At 40.1% G+C, this 23,503-nt stretch overlaps 2 protein-coding genes across 2 annotated transcripts in view; both read left to right on the plus strand.

Annotated features, from left to right (window-relative positions):
* Nucleotides 1–428: 428 nt before the first annotated feature.
* Nucleotides 429–23,503, plus strand: part of ZNF718 (zinc finger protein 718) — a 39,393-nt gene continuing 16,318 nt past the window's right edge. Inside the window, exons 1-3 of the mRNA XM_002814480.6 lie at nt 429–646; nt 7,421–7,547; nt 8,046–8,141. Coding sequence (XP_002814526.5) covers nt 644–646; nt 7,421–7,547; nt 8,046–8,141 — 226 coding nt within the window. The 5' untranslated portion in view covers nt 429–643. The remainder of the gene's footprint in view (nt 647–7,420; nt 7,548–8,045; nt 8,142–23,503) is intronic.
* LOC103890344 (zinc finger protein 595) overlaps nt 8,057–23,503 on the plus strand; it is a 250,709-nt gene continuing 235,262 nt past the window's right edge. The window contains 1 exon segment of the mRNA XM_063723254.1: nt 8,057–8,141. Within this exon segment, the coding sequence (XP_063579324.1) occupies nt 8,118–8,141 (24 nt within the window). The 5' untranslated portion in view covers nt 8,057–8,117.

Raw genomic sequence — 23,503 nt, forward strand, 5'->3', positions numbered from 1 at the left:
CGCCTTTAATCCCAGCATTTTGGGAGACCCAGGCGAACAGATACCCTGAGGTCAGGAGTTCAAGACCAGCCTGGCCAACACGGTGAAACCCTGTCTCTGCTAAAAATACAGAAGTTGGCCAAGTGTGGTGGCGGGCACCTGTAATCCCAGCTACTTGGGAGGCTGAGACAGGACAATCGCTTAAACCCGGGAGGCAGAGGTTGCAGAGAGCCGAGTTCGCGCCACTGCACTCCAGCCTGAGCGAGAAGAGCCAGACTCCGTCTCAAAAAACAAACACAAAAACCTGCCTCAAAGTGCCTGGAGGCCAGAGCCTGTCACTCTCGCCTCATTCAGTGCAGTGTGTGGTTGCAACTTCTGTCACTCAAGGCCTGAGGGTGGGAGACTTACAACTCTATCCAATTAGGGCGCTGGATTGACAACGGCGGAATCAGGTGCGCAGCAGAGAGGAGGATGCGGCATCCGGGATCTGGCCCGGCCTTTGCTTGTAGCTCCAGCCAGAGCTCCGTTAGGGCCTCATCGCCCTGCTCCCGCTCCTTAGGGAGGCCTCGGTGATTCTGCCACAGCCTCAGCCTCTGTGGCTCTGTGACCTGCCGGTATTGGATGATTCGTATCTAAGACTCTGGGACACCTTCGAAGTCGGGAAATGGTGAGTGTGCGCCAGGGCGTCCCAAGGCTGGGGAGGCCTTATCGGAACCAGCGGGAAATGGCGGCGGTGGGACCAGTCTGTGAATGGAGCTCCCGCTCAGCCCTCTGTCCTCAGTCCCCTCCGGTGAGGGACCCGCGCTCATGTCAGTCCCCGCACAGCGGCTCTGGCCCAGCCTGCAGCCCTCCTTGTGCAGCTCTGCGCCAGTAGCCCTGCACTTTCCCCAGGCTGTGGGGTGAGGAGGAGCTCATCCGGAAGACACCGCGGCGGCGTGCGCGGTGCCCGCGTGGGAGGACCTGTGGTCCGGGATCCCGTCCCTACTTTACCCTGTTCAGAATGAGATGGAGGCCCCATCAAAACATGGAGTTCATGTGAGCAAACAGGACTTACTAATGGGACAGCTCTGCCGGGGCTCGTGGTTTGGGGGCTGCCAGCAGGTCTTGAAGGAAAGGCTTTTGTGAGGTGTGTGAGGAAGCGAAGCAAATCACCCGCCCGCTCCAACTTTTCCACCAGTCCCCTTGCCCTGTGCGCCTCCTCCCCGTGGCTGTTCCTGAATACCCTGGTGTCGGTTCGCAACTTTTAGAATACGCTGGTGTCGGTGCGCACAGCGCTTCGCTGAGTTCTGTGAGTAGTTCTGCCACATTACTGAACTTGAGGAGGGTGTGGGTGCCCTTGGTTTGTAGACAGGAGTTCAGAAATGAAGACGGGTGTCCAGAGGCAGGGACTGGCGTCTGCAGGGGGGCAGCTGCGGGAAGAGCGCTGAGCTTGTGGGGTCTGCGCTGACTCTGGGTGGTGTCGTTAGTGAGTTGCTGGACACCGCGTTGGGGTTGGAGCATTGACTGGTGTTGAGGAAACTCCGCAAGTTTTGTGCCAGAAGAAAGACATGGCTGAGCCTGGGCTGGAGGGAGTCACCTGGTGTCCGCAGGAGGCGCGGCGGGGTTCTGCACATGCGCTGTCCCGCTGGGCACTGTCCTCTTCCTCCAGGTCTCCTCCCAGGGAGAGAGGGGACTGGGAACTTGGAGGAAAGGGGTTCTAAGAAACATCCCTTCCCCGCATCCTGCTGCCAGCCCCCACCCAATGTTAACCCACTCCTGAGCCCGCCCACTGGGCATTCGCACGGCCACACCCGTCCTAGGACAGGGTTCTACCCTCAGGAATTGTGCCCATGGCAGCTTTGCTCCTACAGTTTTCTGCCAAAAACACACGCAGTGCCCAGAAGACTCCTGGCTCATCTCAACCCCAGATCTGTTTAGCAGGAGCCCATTTCCTTCTCCAACCCAGGCTTCTGGACCACCTGATCTTAATCTCCTATTCCTTTATGGACTCAGGAATCAGAGCGTAGCCCTGCCTGGGCCTGTACCTGTAGCACAAACCAGTCCTTTCATCAGTTGTGCCCTGCCGCCACCCCATGGCTCTTGATAGCTCCTTGCTGTCTTCTGCTTTTTCCTTCCCCACAAATCCTCTTTTCTGTGCATACAGTGTGCCCAAGTTCATCCCTTAGGTGCCTACAAGAATTCAGACGTTAGGTAATTCAAGACCATGCCTTAGACCTGGCTGTTGTAGGAGCAAATACAAATTAGAAAGAAGAGGCTTAATGATTTCTCTTTAGAATGAAGGAAGAGTTTTTGCTCTTCTCGCTTTTCTTAAAGCATTTAGGTGGAAAATTTATATAATTATTTTCACCGGTTTTTGAAATATATGTAAATCATTTTTATCAGTTAAATAGGTTATTTGTCTTTTTTGACTCAGACTTGTCTTTATCTAGGACTTGGGAACTATTGCTTTGAAATGTGAATAGCAATAATATATCCCACAGTCTCTGTAGGAGGGTGGGAGGCTGCCTTCAGCAGGTACCTGGCTCCACATTGCGGGTCTACGTCCTGTCATGAAGATGTGGGAAGTTTATTTTTCCTTTGAATATTACCAATTAGAAAACCCAGATTACCTCCCAAATTACTAGGTGAAATAATAAACTGTGTAAATGGTGCTTTCAAGTCTTCTACTTGAGAACTAATAATGGTGACTTTTTTTCTGTGTTTGCAGTCTCTTAGTAGGTTGCCTGTGATGCACATCACATATTGGTTTAATTATATAACAAAACATTTTCTTGCTGTTCTGTTATGGTGGAAAATTTTTTTAGGATTGGAGATAATTTTTCTTTTCTTTTTTTTTTTTTAAGACAGAGTCTCACTCTGTCGCCAGGCTGGAGTGCAGTGGTGCGATCTCGGCTTACTGCATTCTCCACCTCCCAGGTTCAAGCGATTCTCCTGCCTCAGCCTCCCGAGTAGCTGGGATTACAGGCACGCCACCACACTCAGCTAATTTTTTTGTATTTTTAGTAGAGACAGGGTTTCGCCATGTTGGCCAGGATGGTCTCCATCTTCTGACCTCATGATCCACCGCCTCGGCCTCCCAAAGTGGTGGGATTATAGGCATGAGCCACCGCACCTGGCTGAAAATTTTTCTTTTAGTCATATTTTCCATACACTGTTTAGAAGTACCAGATGTTATATACAAAGTGCCCACCAGGCTTCACTTGAGAGAAAAACCTTTGTTCTCAGGATTCCAGCCACAACCCACAATTGTATGACAAAGTGCAGCAAGGTGCTCCCCAAATCTGCAAACAAAATAGTCTCTCTATTTGGGATCTACAGTCCCTTCTAGAGCAGTTAGACTAGATTTCTACAAAAATCACTTCAGGACAGCAATCAGTTATTTCACCTCCTTCAGTGCTCCTGTCATCTTCAGATCTGACATGGATTCAGAGATCACAGGGCCCATAAACCCAACCAGGATCATACATGTGCATTGATTAAACTTGAGAACTTCAATTCTCTCCCATCTCCCTTTGCCCAAATGCCCACAAATGTTCATAGCTCACCAGCCCTCCAAGACCTAAATGTGCAGTTCCAAATTCTGAATTTATTTTCTGGGATTTGAGAGAAGAAAAGAACTTTTATTTGAGAAATACATGTTCTTTTAATGATCAGACCCAGAGACTGGTTAAAATGAGACCACAGTGATGTACTGTTCCCGTCTTTGAACTATTAGTCTTTTGAAATTGCTTGCTGTTGGCACAAGTGGCTGTAAATTAACCTAATAATGCCACACTGGACACTATAACCCACACCCAATAGCTTAACAATGTATATAAACAATCACTAACCAATGTTACTTCTGTAAATAAGAATTCCTGACAACTTTCTATCCTGCCTTCCTTTTTGCCTTTACAAATATACTTGTAATTGGAGTGTATATTCAGGGTAGCTTTATACTCCAGGATTGCAATCTTCAAGATTTGACCCCAAAAAACTCTCTACTTATATTATGTTTACCCCAGTATTTCCTTTTAAGTCAAAATATTCTTAAGAATGTGTTGAAGGAGCCTCCATGAGGTGATCTCTGGTTTTATTCTGCTGACTGTAACCCCTTAAGAGTGTAGAGGCACATTGATCCCACCTAGAATCTGCATACAAAAGTTGGCCTTTGCCTGGGATTCCCAACACTGGACCAGACTTTGGGTTGAAGACATACGAAAATCTCACAGAAGACATTTTCTGCGTCATGAGAAGTCAACATAGACATCTTAAGCCCCATTTTTAGAGTGGAGCCCTTTGAGTTTTCCAGATCTTGTTCAGTGACCTGCTACAGCTGTGTGAGAGGCTTCTGATGGGAACAGAATCCTGTGGCAGAATCTTCAAGTGTAAACAAGCATCTTAGCAGTGGGAGGTATGGCCACAAAATATCCAGAGCCTTAATGACAACCATAATCACAAGTGTGCCTTCCTCCTTTATACTGTGTTATGGGAGTAGAGTACTTTTGTCCTTCTTCTTACCTCAGAGTTAGCTGATCAGGGACAGGGGATATCACATCTGGAGCCAAGATGTGCAGGTCCACCAGGACAGCGCCATTTTCTATTTGCACCCCACAGAGTCAGCCTGAGTGTCTCCTCCGTGGATTACTATGGGGGCATCAACCAAAGGTCACTGGGGACACTCTCACCAGCATCTTTGAGTAATGAGACATTTGAGGATGTCATGTGCAGACTGGGATCAGTCTGACAAGGTCTAATTCTGCTCCCATTTCAGAGGAAGATAAGTGACTCATCCAGGGTTTGTTCCTCCCCTCACAGAAAGAATCTCCTTGGTTTGTACCCAGATAAGAATTGCTCCAGTTTTCTGGTTCTTTGGTGAAAAATGAGGAATATGGAGACTCAAAGTGATCAATAAGCTAATTGCTTCTATTTCATATGGTCATTAGAAAAGACATGAAGCAGTCATGGTCCCTACCATCAAGGAACTTGCAGTCTAGAGCACACGAATAAATGATTGAATTCAGCATCATGTGTTCAGTACAAAGACAGAAACTGTATGGAGACTTAAGCTTAATTTGTGTTACTTCCCTTTTATTGTTTTGTGAGTTTTGATGCCACCATCTGATCAGCTGCACATTGACAGAAGACAAATTGTTGTTATTATTTGTATTGTTTTTACCTTGCTAAGAATAAATAATTAGCTTATAATATAATTGGTCTAGAAAAACATAAGGGTTTTGGTTAAATTCCTTGTTATTGTGTGTTATAAAATAGGGAATTAGCTAAAATAGATTAAGATACAGAAACTCTGGGAATCAAATTTCTCTTGGGCAGGCTTAGAAAAGACAAAACTGAAAATACTTACAGGCATAGAGAGCAGATACCTAGGGCCCACCTTCTGTCCCAACTCTGCCCAGATCCACCCTCTGCTGAACCTTGTCCAGGTCTGACCCCACACTGAAATCTCTCACAGAACTGATTAGAGGAGATCAGAGTTTGGGGTGGCTACCCCTACTGCCTGTCCAGAGCTGGTGCTCACAATTTCCTGATACCCAAAAGCAGATAAATGAGGAAAAGCAATATACTTTTGTGCCTTAAATTCTTTTTTATAAAATTAAAATCAGTGTTTCTAGAGACAGCCTATCCAGCAACCTGTTCCCTATCTCTGCAGTTTCAGTGGTTTTTTTCACAAGTCTCAAAATAACTACAAACACAAAAATAAAAAATTCCTCTGAATTGCACTTAACACTTCCTTTCTATATCTGTCCCATCTATCTATATTGAGCTATTATTCTATGCATTTAAAAAAAAAACAATGATAAGAAAACAGAAGAACAAATAGAAATGCTGGGGCCCTGCATTTAAATCCTGGGAAGTATGGGACTACTTTTCAGAATGTTATAGTATTAACACACATAATGTGAACTTCCCAGCACACTGCTCTGTGGCATACTTCTGAGCACATAGTACATGCTCTATAAAGATTGCATTAATGCATATACACGTTTTTCAAATGCAGACTTACTCAGACTTGCCACCATCTTCCGCCTCTGTAAACATTAAAGGGCTTGCAGAGAATGCCATATTTCAAGATGATGATTGGTGGTCTTGTCTTCAGATGTAAAGTATTTGTGTTGTGATAAGGGTGTTGCAGTGAGGGACTCGTGCTGTGACTGCTTTTTCTAGCTGAGTGGTATAATGGGTCTAGGGGGAGGAGTGTCAGCAATAAGAAGACTTGCAATAACAGGGGACTTGCAATAAGAAGCTAATTCATGGACCCTTTTCAAACCTGCAGAATTTTGTTACTTACAGTGAGGCTTTGAATACCAAATAATTTATATGCATTTTGAACCTTAGAAGCAATGCTTGGCTGAGTGACTCTTAGCCCAGTCTTGCAGTAGAATCACATGGACAGTCTGAAGAGAAACCATAATGTGTGCCCTCCCCACAGATCCTGTCTGTTTTTCTGGGTGGAAAAATTCCTGTTTTTGGTTAGGCGCGGTGGCTCACGCCTGTGATCCCAGCACTTTGGGAGGCCGAGGCAGGTGGATCACGAGGTCAGGAGATCAAGACCACCCTGGCTAACGTGGTGAAACCCCATCTCTACTAAAAATACAAAAAAAATTAGCCAGGCGTGGTGGCGGGCACCTGTGGTCCCAGCTACTCAGGAGGCTGAGGCAGGAGAATGGCGTGAACCCAGGAGGCGGAGCTTGCAGTGAGCCGAGATTGCGCCACTGCACTCCTGCCTGGGCGACAGAGCGAGACTCCATCTCAAAAAAAAAAAAAAAAAATTCCTGTTTTTTACATTGAATTCCTCACATGATTCTACCACAAGGCCACGGTCAAGCATGAGGGTTTCCAGATACTTCAATGAGAAGTGAGTTCACGCTTTGTTCCAGGAGTTCACAGGGCCTGCTGTGCTTTGGTTTTGGTAGGGGCAGGACAGTGTAGCCCATATTTCCACTGCAGCAACAGAAATTGCTGGCATGCCCTCCTTTTTCCTCAGAGTTACAGAATAATTTAGAGAACATTACTGTGTTGAAAGTTATTTTGTCAGATAGTTCCATTCAGTCTTGTGAGTCAGAACTAGTTCTCTTAACTCATTTCACCTGTAGTCAAATTAAGAACTCACAGCTGGGCGCAGTGGCTCACGCCTGTAATCCCAGCACTTTGGGAGGCCGAGGCAGGCGGATCACAAGGTCAGAAGTTGGAGACCATCCTGGCCAACATGGTGAAACCCTGTCTCTAATAAACAAAAATTAGCCAGGCATGGTGGCGGGTGCCTGTAATCCCAGCTATTCGGGAGGCTGAGGCAGGAGAATCACTTGAGCCTGGGAGATGAAGTTTGCAGTGAGCCGAGACTGTGCCACTGCACTCCAGCCTGGGCAACAGAGCGGGACTCCATATTAAAAAAAAAAAAAAAAAAAAGAATTCTGTCACTTGATAAATGTGTATTTTTCAGGAACTCTTAACATTCAGGGATGTGGCCATAGAATTCTCTCCAGAAGAGTGGAAATGTCTGGACCCTTCCCAGCAGAATTTATATAGAGATGTGATGTTGGAGAACTACAGGAACCTGGTCTCCCTGGGTGAGGATAACTTTAATATGTAATTCCTAATCCTTTTTCAGAATTTTGTTTTCTTCCTTTGTAGAATGTCTCTTGAGAGCTTCTGCTTTGCATGAATTAATTTCAGTTCCTTCACGAAAAAGTTGGGAGTTTGGTGGTATAAAAAATAAAATCTTTAGGATGTTTCATCTTTACGTAAACCTTCTTTTGAGCTAATTTGTTTCCTTCGCTCTAGGCTAGTGGTAATTCTAGAAATTAATGATATAAAATAATTGTCTTTCACATCTCAACATGCAATTTGTACTACTTATTTTTGATTCAGTAGTACTCAGTAGTGGAACTTAAAGCTCACAGATTTAAAATACTTAAATATTCTAAAGATTCTGTCAGAAAACAATTTTTGGATTAATTTTCTAGAATCTTCCCTAATTTCTCTATTCTACTTAGCATAGTACTAGGTTGGTAATTGGAGTATCCCTAGCAATAGTCATGTTAATTTTTTTTTTTTTAATAAAACAGGTGTTACTATCTCTAACCCAGACCTGGTCACCTGTCTGGAGCAAAGAAAAGAGCCCTACAATGTGAAGATAAATGAGACAGCAGCCAGACCCCCAGGTAGGTGAGAGTGAATGGAGGCGAGGACACAGGCAAGGAGGCCAAAAGTCAAGAAGGAAGCCAGGCCTTAAAATGTAGTTTGGGAGGCTGAGCACTGTGGCTCACGCCTATAATCCTAGCACTTTGGGAGGCCGAGGCGGGTGGATCACCTGAGATCAGGAGTTCAAGACCAGCCTAGACAACATAGTGAAACCCCGTCTCTACTAAAAGTACAAAAATTAGCCGGGTGTGGTGGCGGGCACCTGTAATCCCAGCTACTTGGGTGGCTGAGGCAGAGAGAATTGCTTAAAAACCCAGGAGGCGGCCGAGGCGGGTGGATCACAAGGTCAGGAGATCGAGACCATCCTATCTAACATGGTGAAACTACGTCTCTACTAAAAATACAAAAAATTAGCCAGGTGTGGTGGCGGGCGCCTGTAGTCCCAGCTACTCAGGAGGCTGAGGCAGGAGAATGGCATGAACCCAGGAGTCAGAGCTTGTAGTGAGCCGAGATCACGCCACTGCACTCCAGCCTGAGTGACAGGGCGAGACTCCATCTCAAAAAAAAAAAAAAACCCAGGAGGCAGAGGTTGCGGTCAGCTGAGATCGTTTATCACTTGCAAAGGGCTACATAATCTGACTGCTTTTCATTGCTTTTGGGGACCTGGGAATATTTGTATTATTGAGGAGCTCTATGTTAAAGTTTTTCTTTTTTTCAAATATTGTTTTTGCATCATGTCTAAAATGTGTAAGGTGACTAGTGGACATATTGAGATTTGGTTGAGATCCCAGGAACACTAGAGACAGATGTTGCAGACGTTGCATCTTTTCTGCTTAGTGGTTTTTAATCCTATAGAGGTTGCAAATGTAATTCTACAAAAATTCTTACTCAGAAATTTTATCAGAACAATAAGCATTTTCCTAAATATGAAAAAATGTAATTTTATTTTACTTCAAAATGTTATTGTTTTAATATAAACTGAGATTTGTAATTTAAACTCTATTTTTGCAAGTTTTCAAATTATTTAAAGCATGGGTTTCCAACCTTTTGACTTCCTTGGACCACATTGGAAGAAAAATTGTCTTGGCCACATATAAAATACAGTAACATGGCCAGACACGGTGGCTCACACCTGTAATCCCAGCACTTTGGGAGACCGAGGGAGGGCATATCATGAGGTCAGCAGTTAGAGACCAGCCTGGCAAGTATGGTGAAACCCCATCTCTACTAAAAATACAAAAATTAGCCGGGCATGGTGGTGCGCACCTGTAATCCCAGCTACTTGGGAGGCTGAGGTAGGAGAATTGCTTGACCCTGGGAGGTGGAGTTTGCAGTGAGCCAAGATCGTGCCACAGGCACTCCAGCCTGGGCAACAGAGCAAGACTCCATCTTAAAAAAAAAAAATATGGTAACACTAATAATAGCTGATGAGTTAAAAAAAAAAAAAAAGTTTGTGAATAATTTTTGTGATATCCACCACCACAGATAAGTAAAAATGTCCTCACATTAAAAGGGTTGGCCACCACTGATTTAAAGTATCTGCTCACATTCTAGATTTCTTAAATGCGCTATGTCATTAACCAGCTTAGAACATTGCTAAGTGTATAGTAAGCTCTCAATTGTTACCTTATTTCTTAATAACTATTATCTTTTAATTTTTGTCTTATTTAGTAGGAAGCCTACCAAAATTCTGTTATTGAGATCTATCTATATATAAAAGTGTGTGTCTCACACATACACATACCTATATAAGTTATATATGTGTATAATAAATTCTTACTTTGCTGATAGGTTCTTGGAAACAGTAAGTGAAGCAACATATTAAGAAAACTAATTTTACCAGAGTTTAATACAAGAGTTATGTTTGCATGACATATAGCAACATTGGTCATTTAAAGGTGCAGTTTTCATGAACCTATTTTGAACATAAAGTGAGGACTTACTGTACATATATGAGCGACCTGGATTTTCCTGATAAATAAAAATTGTATAACTAATGTGTACAGTGTAATGATTTGATATGTATATACATTGTAAAATAAAATATAGTCAAGTTGATGAACACATCTATTACCTCAGGTAGATAACCAGTTTTTTTGTAGTAAGAACACCTAAGGTCTACTGTTGTAGCAAATTGTAAGCATACATTACAGTATTACTAACTATAAACAATGCTATTTTGCTGATGTAATGCTGAATATACTTTAGATTTTTCAGAGTTACTCAACTTACAACTAAAAATTTGTACTCTTTGAACAACATCTCCTTATTTTCCACCCTCAGGCACTAACAATCACCATCAATCAATGTTAAAGTTGTTTTTGTTTTGTTTTATTTTGTTTTTGAGATGGAGTCTCGCTGTCACCCAGGCTGGAGTGCAGTGGCACGATATCTACTCTCTGCAAGGTCCGCCTCCCGGGTTCACGCCATTCTCCTGCCTCAGCCTCCCAAGTAGCTGGGACTACAGGTGCCCGCCACCATGCCCGGCTAATTTTTTGTATTTTTAGTAGAGATGGGGTTTCACCGTGTTAGCCAGGATGGTCTCTATCTGACCTCGTGATCCGCCCACCTCGGCCTCTCAAAGTGCTGGGGATTACAGGCGTGAGCCACTGTGCCTGGCCAATCAGTGTTAAAGTTGTTTAAGGTTACACTTAAGTTTCACAATTGTGTTTTCTATTACTGTGAAAAATGACACTAAAATTTTCACATTGAATATATAGATCACTTATGATAATACGGTACTTTGACAATATTAGTTATTCTAATGGAATATGTTTCCATTTATTTGTGTCTACTGCAATTTCTGTCATTAATATCTTATTGTATTTAGTGTATACATATTTAATCTCATCGGTTAAATTTACTTTGATTAAATTTTTTATTTTTAAATTATTGCAAATGAAAATAAATTGTTTCTTTTTTTTTTTTGGAAAGTTTGTTGTTACTATTTGGAAATGCAACAATATTTTTATGTTGGGCCAGGTCCAGTGACTCATTTCTGTAATCCCAGCACTTTCAGAAGCCAAGGCTGATGGATCACTTGAGCATAGGAGTTTAAGATGAACCTGGGCAACAGAGTATTAACTCTGAAAATCTGAGACAGGTCTCAGTTAATGTAGAAAGTTTATTTTGCCTGCCAGGCATGGTGGCTCACGACCGTAATCCCAGTACTTTGGGAGGCTAAGGTGGGTGGATCACGAGGTCAAGAGATCGAGACCATCCTGGCCAACATGGTGAAACCCCATCTCTACTAAAAATAAAAAAATTAGCTGGGCGTGGTGACACGTGCCTGTAGTCCCAGCTACTTGGGAGGCTGAGGCAGGAGAATCACTTGAACCCAGGAGGCGGAAATTACAGTGCGCTGAGATTGCACCACTACTCCATCCTGGAGACAGAGTGAGACTCTTGTCTTAAAAAAAAAAAAAAAAGTTTATTTTGTCAAGGTTGAGGACACGTGCCCCTGACACAGCCTTAGGAAGTCTTGATGACATGTGCCCAAGGTGGTTTGGGCACAGCTTGGTTTTATACATTTTAAGGAGACATGAGACAAAAATCAATATATGTAAGATGTACATTGGTTCCATCCTGAAAGGCAGGACAGCTCAAGCAGGGATGAGATTTCTAGGTCACAGGTACATGAGAGACAAACTGCTGCATTCTTTTGAGTTTCTGATTTGTCTGTCCAAAGGAGGCAATCAGATGTCCCTTTATCTCAGTGAGCAGAGGGATGACTTTGAATAGAATGGGAGGCAGGTTTGCCCTAGGCGGTTCCCAGCTTGACGGTTTAGCTTAGTGATTTTGGGGCCCCAAGAGTTCCAAGATTTATTTTCCTTTCACAAGATTGTGTATCCTGATGCTTTAATGAATGCATTTATTGAGTTTTTGTTGATTTACTCTAGAGTTATATATATATATGCATATATATATATGCATGATTATATAATCTACAGACAGTAATGTTTTTATTTCTTTCCCAAAGCTGGAGAGCTTTGTTTTCCTTTTCCTTGCCTAATTGTTCTCATACAAATTTTTAGTAATATGTTAAGATAGAAGCTGTGGCCCTGGAGGCAGGCCTGCAGATCTTGGCCTCAGCCATGGTCTCTGAAGCAGCCCTGTGTCTGTACATTTGAAGGATCTAACAATGATTATAATTTCTGTAACTATAACAATGATTACAACTTGGCAGGTAAAGAACTCCTTTTGTTCTGTCCTCCTGCTGATGAGATTACCTCTGCTTTTGATGCTTATGTTACCAGAGATTTGGACAGTCATGGATTCTTTCTGGGCCCTGAAAAGATAAAATTTCCTTGAGGACATTAACCTGTATGGCAGGCAATAAGGTAGGGTTTTGAAGTTTGTCTGCGTATGATAGGCCCAGTACCAGGTGTATGAATGGGTTTGGCTTCTACTGACTACCGGGGAACAGTGTGCACAGGTCTCTCTGAGTCCCTGAGTGTGTACAACTGGCCATGGACTGTGGCTGTGAGGGCTAGAACTGAGTCACAGGGCTGCTTCAGGGAACATAGCTGAGGCCAAGATCTGTAGGCCTGCCTCCAGGTCCATGGCTGGGTGTGTCTCCTTGCAGGTCTCTTGATAGGAAGAACCACTTGTGTACTGTAGCTGAGAGGAGTTTGAGACAGGTTGAAGAACTGCTTCAGCATCCTTAGTAAGACAAAGCTTAGTGTGCCTTGTGTTATCTGCAGCCATGTCTATGGGCTCTTGAGTTGGCCTCCTGGGTGAGGGCCTGCTTTTTCCAAATATCCCTACTTGATCTTTGGCTCCACTGAGGTTTCACAACCCTAACCAAAGGCAAGCACCTTTCTACTTGTGTTTTCTGTGAGTTTACTACTTAAGATATCTAAGTGGAATTATACACTGTCGCTTTGTTAGTGTCTTATTTCACTTAAAATAATGGCTTTAAGATTTATCCTTATTGTAACATCTGACAAGATATTTTCATTTGAAGCTAAGGAATATTTCACTGTATATATAAGCCACATCTTTTTAAATCATTCATCTGTTAAGGGACATTTCAGTTTTTTTTTACTTTTTGACTTTTGTAAATGATATGGTTTGGATCTGTGTCTTCATTCAAATCTCATGTCAAATTGCAATCCCTAATGTTGGAGGTGGGGCCTGGTGGGAGGTGATTGGATGATAGGGTTGGCTTCTCATGAATGGTTTAGCACCAACCCCTTTGGTACTGTCTTTGGCATAGTGAGTTTGTTCTCCTGAGATCTCATATTTTAAAAGCATATGGCACCTCTCCTTTCACTGTCTCTTGCTCCTGCTCCCACTATGTGAGGTGACTCACTCTTTGTTTGCTTTCTACCATAATTGGAAGCTTTTTGAGGCCTCCCTAGAAACAGAAGCTGCTATGCTTCCTGTACAGCCTGCAGAACCATGAGCCAATTAAACCTTTTTCTAAAAAAAAATAAATTATCTAGTCTCAGGTATTTATAGCAATGCAAGAATAAACTAATACAGTGAATATTGCTGCAGTAAACATGGATGTGCAAATATTTCTGTCAGATAAACTTTGCATATTTTGAATAGGATGCTCAGAAGTAAAATTAGTGGGTCATAGAATAACTTCTTTTTTTTCTGGAGGAATCCCTATACATTTTTTAGGGGGCTGCATCACTTTCTTCCCACCAGCAGTGCACAAGGATTTCAATTCATCTACATTCTTGACATTTGTTATTTTTTGTTCACTTGATACTGGCCATTCCAATTAATACACGATAATACCTAATTGTGGTTTTGCTTTACATTTTTCTAAAGATTAAAAATTTTTTCAATAATCGTATGCTATGTGTATTTATTCTTTGGAGATACATTTTCACCTCCTGTTCATTTGTTAATCATATTACTTACTCTTTGTTGATTTTTTGGAGTTTATTCTGGGTATTAACTTCTGTCAAATGTATACTTTTTACTTTTTTTTGCTTAGTTGGGACTCTGACTAAATGTTTATTTTAATGTGCAGAGATAAATTTAATGTAGTCCATTTTTCTGTGTTTTTAAATTTGTTACTCATGTAGTTGATGTTATATGCAAGAAAACATTGCGAAGACCAATGTCATAATCTTTCTTCCTGTATTTTCTTCCAAAAATTGTAGAGTTATGCTTCTTACATTTAAATATTTAATTATTCAAGATAGTTTTTGTATATGGTTCAGGATTTTAAATTTTTATGAGTACACAGTAGCTTTTTGTATCTATGGGTTACATGAGATATTTTGATGTAGGCATGAAATGAATAAAAATCATATCAGGATAAATGGGTATTCATTACCTCAAGTGTTTATTCTTTGTTTTACAGACAACCTAACTACATTCTTTTAGTTATTTAAAAATGTACAATTAAATTGCTTTTGACTGTAGTCACTCTGTGTACTAGCAACTACTAAATCTTACTCTTTCTAATTACTTTTCTACCCACTAATCTTCCCCACTTCCCCCAATCCCCCACTACACTTTCCAGCCTCTGGTAACAATCCTTCTGCTCTCTATCTCTATGAATTAGTTTAATTTTAGCTCCAGCAAACATATGAGAACATGCAACATTTGCCTTCATGTGCCTGGCTTATTTTTCTTAACATAATGACCTCTAGTTCCATCCATGTTGTTGAAGATGATGGGATCTTGTTCTTTTTTATGATTGAAAAGTACTCTGTTATGTATGTGCACCACATTTACTTTGTCCATTCATGTAAGGGACACTTAGGTTGCTTCTAAATTTTGGCTAATGTGAACACTGCTGCAGTAAAAATGGAGGTGCAAATATCTCTTTGATGTCCTGATTTCCTTTCTTTTATGTACATACCTAGCAATGGGATTGCTGGATAATATAGTAGCTTTATTTTTCATTTTTTGAGGAACCTCTAAACTGTTCTCCATAGTCATTGTACTAATTTACATTCCCACCAAGAGAGTACTAGGGTTCAACTTTCACTTTTCTCCACATCCTCACCAGCATTTATTAATCACCTGACTTTTGGATAAAAGCCATTGTAACTGGGGTGAGATAATATCTCATTGTCGTTTTGATTTGCATTTCTCTGATGATAAATTATGTTGAGCACCCTGTCATATGGCTTTTTGTTATTTGTAGGCTCTCTTGAGAAATGTCTATTCAAATTTTTTGCTTATTTATCATCAGATTTTATCCTATAGAGCTGTTTGTGTGCCTTATGTATTCTTGTTATTAATTCCTTTTCTTATGGGCAGTTTCCAGATATTTTCTCCCATTTTATGTGTTGTCTCTTCACTTTGTTGATTGTTTCATTTGCTGTTTAGAAGCTCTTTAACCGATGTGATTCCATTTGTTCATTTTTGCGTTGGCTGCCTGTGCTTGTGGGGTATTACTCAAGACATCTTTGTCCAGTTTAATTTCCTGGAGAGTTTCACCATGTTTTTTTGTAGTAGTTTCATAGTTTGATGTCTTAGATTTGTCTCTAATCTGTTTTGATTTAATTATTTTTAGGTGGCAAGAGATAGGGGTCTAGTTTCATTCCTCTGAATATGGATATTCAGTTTTTGTAACACAATTTGTTGAAGAGACTCCCCCATTATATTGAGGCAGGAAAATAGGGTCTGGAGGCAGAAAACATAAGACCAATTCACACTTCACCTTTCCATAGGGCATAGGCCATAAATAACTTTGTAACTTTATTTCATCCTCTCCATTTACATAGGGCATACTAGGGGGTATTTAAACTCCCAAAAATTCTGTAATGGAGCCTTTGAGCCCCTACGGTTGGGCTTTTTCCCACACTGTGGAGTGTATTTTCATTTTCAGTAAATCCCTTCATGCCTTCCTTGCTTTGTTTGTGCATTTTGTCCAATTCTTTGTTAAAGACGTCAAGGACCTGGACATCTACAACTGGTAACGTATATTTTGGCCAGCCAGGAGGAAGAAGTAAGCCCAAAGTTTGGGATTCATTTTTCTCCCTTTCCTTTCTGCTGCATACAAGGGCTTTCTCTTTTCCTTTCCAACTTGGAACACTTGGTGGGCAGCACCTAAACATGGAGGCAACTGCAGGTTTCTGGCCTTGGCCTGTGAAACTACTGGGTTTCCATGCGGAGAAGCCTGACTGCCACCTCCTGGTTCGCTTAAGGAACCTGGGTCTTTTTCATTTTTTTTCCTTTATTTCTCAGTCTTTAAGTGGCTGTTTATAATTGCCCTGCCCAGAAGGGGGAATGACTTTTTCTTTTATCTTTTCTGCACGTGGTCCCCGATCCCTATGTGTGGCACAGTTCAGAGCAAAGTCGCACATGTTTTAAGGGACTTAAACTTTCTTATGCTAAATTCTTCCCTTATCGTACTCAACTGGCTAAGGAACAAAAAGGCCCACCTGGCATCCAGTTCTCATTGCAGTTCATGGGTATTTTTATAAAGCTTATAGTTGTTCTGGAGGTGCCCACCTAAGGTCAGAGACATCTGACACTGAGATCGGATCCACAGGAGGATACTCTGTGGGTCCTGCGGACCTCAATCTTCCCAAAGGGGACGTCTTGGCAGAGGTTCTGAGGTCCGGTACTAAACCCTCCTTGGAATTTTCTCTCATAGTTGCAATGCTGTTTGGTCCCAACATTGTTTGGAATTTGGAGTTTACTGTTGAATGGAAAAGTGGAATGACACTGTACCTATGCAGGCTTTTGTGCTGTGGTTCCAAGCAGGGGACCTGGTTAATGTGTGATGCCCTCCTTTGGTATGGTTTGGCCCCAGTGCTCTTTGGATTCTGGGGAGGTTTGGCCTTTAAAAATCAAACTGCCATGGAGACTGCTTTACCCAAAATTTTGGTTCACAGCCTTCATTGGATTATCTGCTGGGCAAAGTAAAACCAGTAAGTTTCTATTGCTATCTCATTGCTAAGGTTCCAAGCTATTGAGTCTTCATTTATGTGTGTGTATACGTGTCTAGATGTCTTTATTTGCATGTACACATACTGTTATATGTTCTGTCTACCAAACTGGCTTATAAGTAAAAGAGCGCTCATAAATTAAGTCTAAGCAATTTTCAAGTTGATGTGACTTAAAGTATAACTTTACTAAACAAGCTAGCTTTAAAATTATTGGTGGAATAAAAATATAAATGCCTTCATAATTGTCAGCATACATTTTGTCTGAATTTTATGTTTGTCTTTGCTAAATATTTTTAAATGTCAGTGTTAATTCAAGCTGGGAGCTGCTTAGGGTGAGCCTGCCTTCCATTCTATCTGAAGTCTCACTGAGATAAATGCGTATCTGATTGCTTCCTTTGGAAAGGTTAATCAGAAACTCAAAAGAATGCAACTGTTTGCCTCGCACCTACCTGTAATCTGAAAGCCTCCAAGCATCCTCCTCACGTTGAGTTGTCCTGCCTTTCTGGACCAAACCAATGTTCATTTTACATATGTCAATTAATGTCTCATTTCTCCCTTGTTAAAAGTAAAAAACTAAGAATAGTGAATAAGATAATTGTTTTAGGTAAACTTTTTGTGTAAATTAAAACCATAAGGTTATTTTTAATGCTCATTTAATATCTGGGTCATTTCCAGTTAAGAAAAGGGCTGTGATATGGGAAATATGTTTCTAAAATTGCGGAATTGTCCATATCCAATAGTTCAGGATTTTTTGTTTTTTAGGGTTTCACTAAAGTTTTAGGTTTCTATTTAACATGTAATTCTGTATACCAAATGTACCAGAAAGGGTTATGTTATTCATGGAAAAAAAAAAGAGAATAATTTTGTCTAATTCAATAGTTATCTAAAAGTTGGTTCAAATTACAGATTTAAAAAGGTTATTCATAAAACAATGTAGTAAGGAATCATTAGGCAAAAAATGTGGAAAAAGTTTAAATAATAAAATATTTTTTAAAACCTGATAAAGAATTGGAGACATTTGGCTAATTAAACATTTTCATAAAGCTGTTAGTTTTGATTAAAATAAAAAGTATTGTAAAAATGCATCAGCAGTTTGGCATTTTTTTTTAAATATAGTTAAGCGTGAAGCTGGATGTAATGTAAAGCCAAATTTCACATACATGCTTGTTTCCTAATGCCTGGCTTTTTGGATGGATCAGAAAACATTCAGGAAGGAGGTAAATGGGATTATTTGACATGTTTGGGTACATGTGATTGCTAAAATGATGTTCAATCTTCTTTAGGTTATATTTTTGTGAATAATACTAATATATGTTCCAAAATTGTATGAGATTTCTAAAATAGTATATGCTGTCAATTATAATTATGGTTATTATAAACTGCAGAAATAATCAAATTTCCTTGTGTAAAGCTACTAACCTACTAACCCAAGTAAAACAAAAATTAAATGCCAAAAAAGTACAATACAATTAAAGCTTCAGGTATATTTGGTCACCTGGTGGGCCATTTAAACATTTTATAAAGGGATTTCATTCAGTTGTTATTTTCAGTGCATGTTTTCTGGTTGTATAAAAGCTTTCCTATGCAGGGAGGCTGAGATTATTATGCTACAGTATATTTCCAGCAGGTAAAAAAGCTTTTTATGGTTTAAATCTTCTGAGAACATTGGAGAAAAACTGTCCTTACCACCCACACTACAACAAAATGTCAGGACTTTGGGCTTTAGGTTAACGGGTTTTGATAAGGGCCCCTCCACATTTTTGGAACTGTGCAGCCATTGGGACCCTTGAGGTGAAGCTAACCAGGGAGATTTCTCCCAAGAAGGTGGCATCCTTGATGTAAACAGCTTTTCCCAAGTTCACAAATTAAAACTTCTATCATAAAACTCTTACCTTTGAATCTTTTTTCTTATGCCTCTACAAACATTAAAAGTAGAAAAGGGGTCTGTTAAGTGCATTTTTGGAGTATACTTCTATTTATGAAGGAGTTTGCAGGCAGCCTTATACATGGATAAGCTTATATTTTGATACATAAAAGATGAAAGTCCAGTCAGTGTAAGTAAGAAACTTTAATGGTACATACATTGCCTCATAATCAGTCCAAAAACAAAACATTCGTTCACTCCTGTTAACCCACACCATGGGTTAAAGAGACCATTGCCAGGAGGCCTTCACTCTTCTAGAGGGGCATCATTTGTTAGGTCCTTTTTCATGGTTTAAAGTAAAAGAAGTAATGATTAAAAAGGTATCCCTCATGATAGGCTGTATAGCAAATTCTACTGTAAAGGCTACAGTTACACAATAGACTTTAAATTCTTTTGTGAAAGTTATAATAGAATTGACTAAACAAAGAAGTATCTGTGCAGCTGCTGGCGCTTGTGGCTTATGGAGAAATACATCAAATGAAGATTATAGAAATTCAGTGGTAGAGGATTAACAAAGAAATTGCTAAGTAAGTAAACTCTTTATCTGGCTCATTCTTTGATCTATTTAATTTTACGAGGTTTGGTTTATGGAAACCTTGAGTAAGGAGCATACTGTGAACTCTTGGTATTTTCCTCCCAATAGTCATAATATTAGTCTCCCTTGTGTGCTGTATTCTCTCAAAGGTTTTAAATGCTTGCATGCAGCCATCTCTAGGATGTCATATGGTCTCTCTTCAACTAGAATAACAGGAGCTAAAAGAAATGTGCAACCATGAGAATGCCATAACCTATAAATAATGTGCTGAGACCAGAAATCCAAAATGATGGTAACTGAGAGTGGCTCTAAGGCCCTAAATTTTGGACACACTCTAATCTAAGTGAGAACCTAACCAAAAAGGGGGAATTTCGTTTTGTTTTGTTTTCTTTTCTTTTGTTTTGTTTGAGACAGAGTCTCTGTCACCCAGACTGGAGTGCAGTGGTGTAATCTTGGCTCACTGCAACCTCCGCCTCCCAGGTTCAAGCAGTTCTTTGCCTCAGCCTCCCAAGTAGCTGGGAGTAGTGCCTGCCACCACGCCTGGCTAATTTTTCTATTTTTAGTAGAGATGGGGTTTCACCATTTTGCCCAGGCTGATCTTGAACTCCTGACCTCGTGATCCACCTGCCTCAGCCTCCCAAAGTGCTGGGATTACAGGCGTGAGCCACCATGCATGGCCAAGGGGGAAGTTTTTAAACAAAATTCTGGGATGCCATTGTTTTGGACTAAGCTCATACACTAGGCACCAACAGACCAAAACAAATGGAGTTGCTTGTGCCAAGACTTTAAGGAAACACATAAATTCTAGAACAAATCAGGTTTTTTTCTTCTGCAAATCTCTGTAACAAACATTCCTAACAGCATAGGTATCCACCCCCATTATATCTTTTAACCAAACACATTTGCTCTTGCCTGGAGACCATCAAGCTTCAGATGATCATGCAATGAAATCTCCAGCCAGTTCCAGGTGAAAACATACCCCTGGCGATCAAGAAACTACCCTGCCTCCACTAGACAGAACAGGGCGAGAGTACTGTGATCCCCAATAGACAGGGACTATGCCCCAAGCCAGCATAAAGCAGTTACAGAAAGAAAAAGACCATCGATCCCCCTGTCTCCTATAAAGATTTATGGGGATCACATCTCTCGGGGGAGATGAGGCAGGAAAACAGGGTCTGGAGGCAGGGACCATAAGGCCAATTCACACTTTAGCTATAACAGGAAATACCCTCTCCATAGGGTGTGCGCCATAAATAACTAACTTTGCTTCACCCTCTCCATTTACGTTGGGCATACCCAAAGTAACCAATGGAATCCTCTAGGTGATATTTAAGCTCCTAAAAATTCTGTAATGGGGCCTTCGAGCCCCTATGCTTGGGCCCGCACTGTGGAGTGTACTTTCATTTTTAGTAAATCCTTTTATTCCTTCCTTGCTTTGTGCATTTTGTCCAATTCTTTGTTCAAGATGCCAAGAACTTGGACACTTTCTACCGGTAAAAATATATTCCTGACAGCTTTGTCAAAAAGACATTTGCCATAATATGGATTTATCTCTGCATTCTCTCTGCTGAACTGATCAGTTTTATGCCATTTTAATTACAGTAGCTCTGTTGTATCATTTAAATTCAAATACTATGATTCCTCCAGTTTCTTTTTTAGTACAATGGCTTTGGCTATTTTGAGTCTTTTATGGTTCTGTGTACATTATAAGATTGTTTTTCCTATTTCTGTGAAGAATGTCATTGATGCTTTGATAGGAATTGCATTAAATCTGTAGATCATTTTGGGTAGTATGAAAATTGTAATAATACTGATCCTTCCTATTCATGAATATATAATATCTTTCCTTTTTTTCTCTTGCTTAATTTCTTGCATCGATGTTTTATAGTATTCATCATAGAGATCTTTCACTTCTTTGGTTAAGTTCATTCCTGGTATTTAATTTTAATTTGTAGCTACCGTAAATGGGATTACTCTCTTGGTTTGATTTTCACGTTGTTCACTGTTGGCATGTAGAAACACTAATTTTTTAATCCTGTATCTTGACTAAATGTATGAGTTCTAATGGTGTTTTAGTGAAGTAGGTTTTTTCAGATATAAGACCCCATCATATGCAAAGTTTTTTTTTTCATGACAGGTTTTTTTTTTCTATATGTCTCTTTTGTTTGATATAGCCACTCCTACACTTTTTTAGTTATTGGCATGGAATATTCTTTTTCATCTTTGAAACACTAATTCCCAGTGTGGGAATAATGATACTAATCCTTTCATGAGAGTAGAGCTCTCAGGCCAGGCCCCATGGCTCACGCCTGTAATCACAGCACTTTGAGAGTAGAGCTGTCATAACCTAATAGCTTCTTAAGGGGCTCACTTCATTTTCTCACAGTGGCAGTTAAATATTAACATAAATTTTGGAGGGACACTCAAACAATAGCAACGTGTTTTCATTGGATAAATAAATGTTTTTCTATTTAAAGGAATTGTTGGTAAGAACTTATTACTGCCATTTTGTTCATTGTTTTCTGCCCATTTAGTAGTTTCTGTGCTTTAATTCTTCCATGCTTTCTTCCCTTGCATTTTCTTGAATTTTTGTTTTGTTTTTGTTGTATGCTTTGATTCTTTTTCTTTTGTGTGTATCTACTACCGTTTTTATTTTAATTTCCAAGAGACTTACATAAAACATCTCATAGTTATAAAAGTCTAGCTTGAGATAACAATGTAACTTCTTTTTTTTGTACAGATAGGGTCTTCCTTTGTGACTCAGACTGAAATGCAGTACATTCACAGCTCAGTGCAGCCTCGACCTCCCCAGGTTCAAGCAGTCTTCCCGTCTTACCCTTCTGAGTAGCTGGGACTACAAGCACAAGTATGGCAACTTTTTTTCGTACTTTATATAGAGACAGGGTTTTGCCATGTTGCTCAGGCTGGTCTTGAACTCCTGGGCTCAAGCACTCCACCTGCCTTGGCCTCTCAAAGTGCTAGGATTACATGCATGAGACATCACGCCCAGTGCTTCTTTTTTAAAAAAAACTAAACAGCTCTGTGAGATCTTTATTTTATTTTATTCATGTATTTATTTTAGAGACAGAGTCCTGCTATATTGACCAGGCTGGTTTTGAACTCCAGGCCTCAAGCAAAAGTTACCTTCTATGTGTAGAAAAATAAAACAATTTTACTTCCTTTAACACACTATTTATGTCACCCTTTACTTTTTTTTAATATTGTGTACCTGTTAACAAATATACTGAAGCTATATGTGTTTTAATGCTTTTTTTGTAACTTTTACATCAGAGTTAAAAGTGATTTATGCACCATAATTAGTGATATAGCCTTCTATATATATATGTTTTCCAGTAAGATTTATACTTTTATATATTTTCTTGCTGTAAGTTAGGATTCCATCCTTATAACTTGAAAAATTCTCATTAACATTTTTTTGTAAGACAGGTCTAGTGATTATAAATTCCCTCAACTTATTTTTTAATCTGAGAATATCTTGATTGATACTTCATTTGTAAAGGACAGCTTTGTCAGGTATAGTCTCCTTATTTGTCAAAGTTTTTTCTTTTTCTGTGTTCATTTGCTCTTTAAATATATGGTCTCACTTATGTGTGGCTTGCATGGTTTCTGCTGAGCAATTTACTAATAACCTTATAGATGTTCCCTTGTATGAGAAGAATCTCTTTTTCTTGCTTCTTTTAAGAATCTCCCATTGTCTTTGAATTTTTGGCAGTTTAATTATAATGTGTCCTGGGCAAGTTTTTTATTAGGTTCTTCTTGCTACTGATATTTTGAGCCTCATAAAACTGAATGTCTGTATTTCTTCCAAGATTGGGAAAATTTTAACACATTATATCTTTAAACAATTAAAAAAAAAGTTTTCTCTCTTTTGACCCTCCTAAAATACGTACCTTTTTACGGTTTATTATATAGCATGGGTCCCAAATGCTTTATTCACGCTTTCATTTTTCAAAAAATTCTAATTAGAAACTTTCAAATGACTTATGTTTGCTGGGTTGTTTTTTGTTTGTTTGTTTGTTTGTTTTTTGTATA

Source organism: Pongo abelii, chromosome 3 (assembly GCF_028885655.2).
Source record: "Pongo abelii isolate AG06213 chromosome 3, NHGRI_mPonAbe1-v2.0_pri, whole genome shotgun sequence".
Taxonomy (NCBI): Eukaryota; Metazoa; Chordata; class Mammalia; order Primates; family Hominidae; genus Pongo; species Pongo abelii.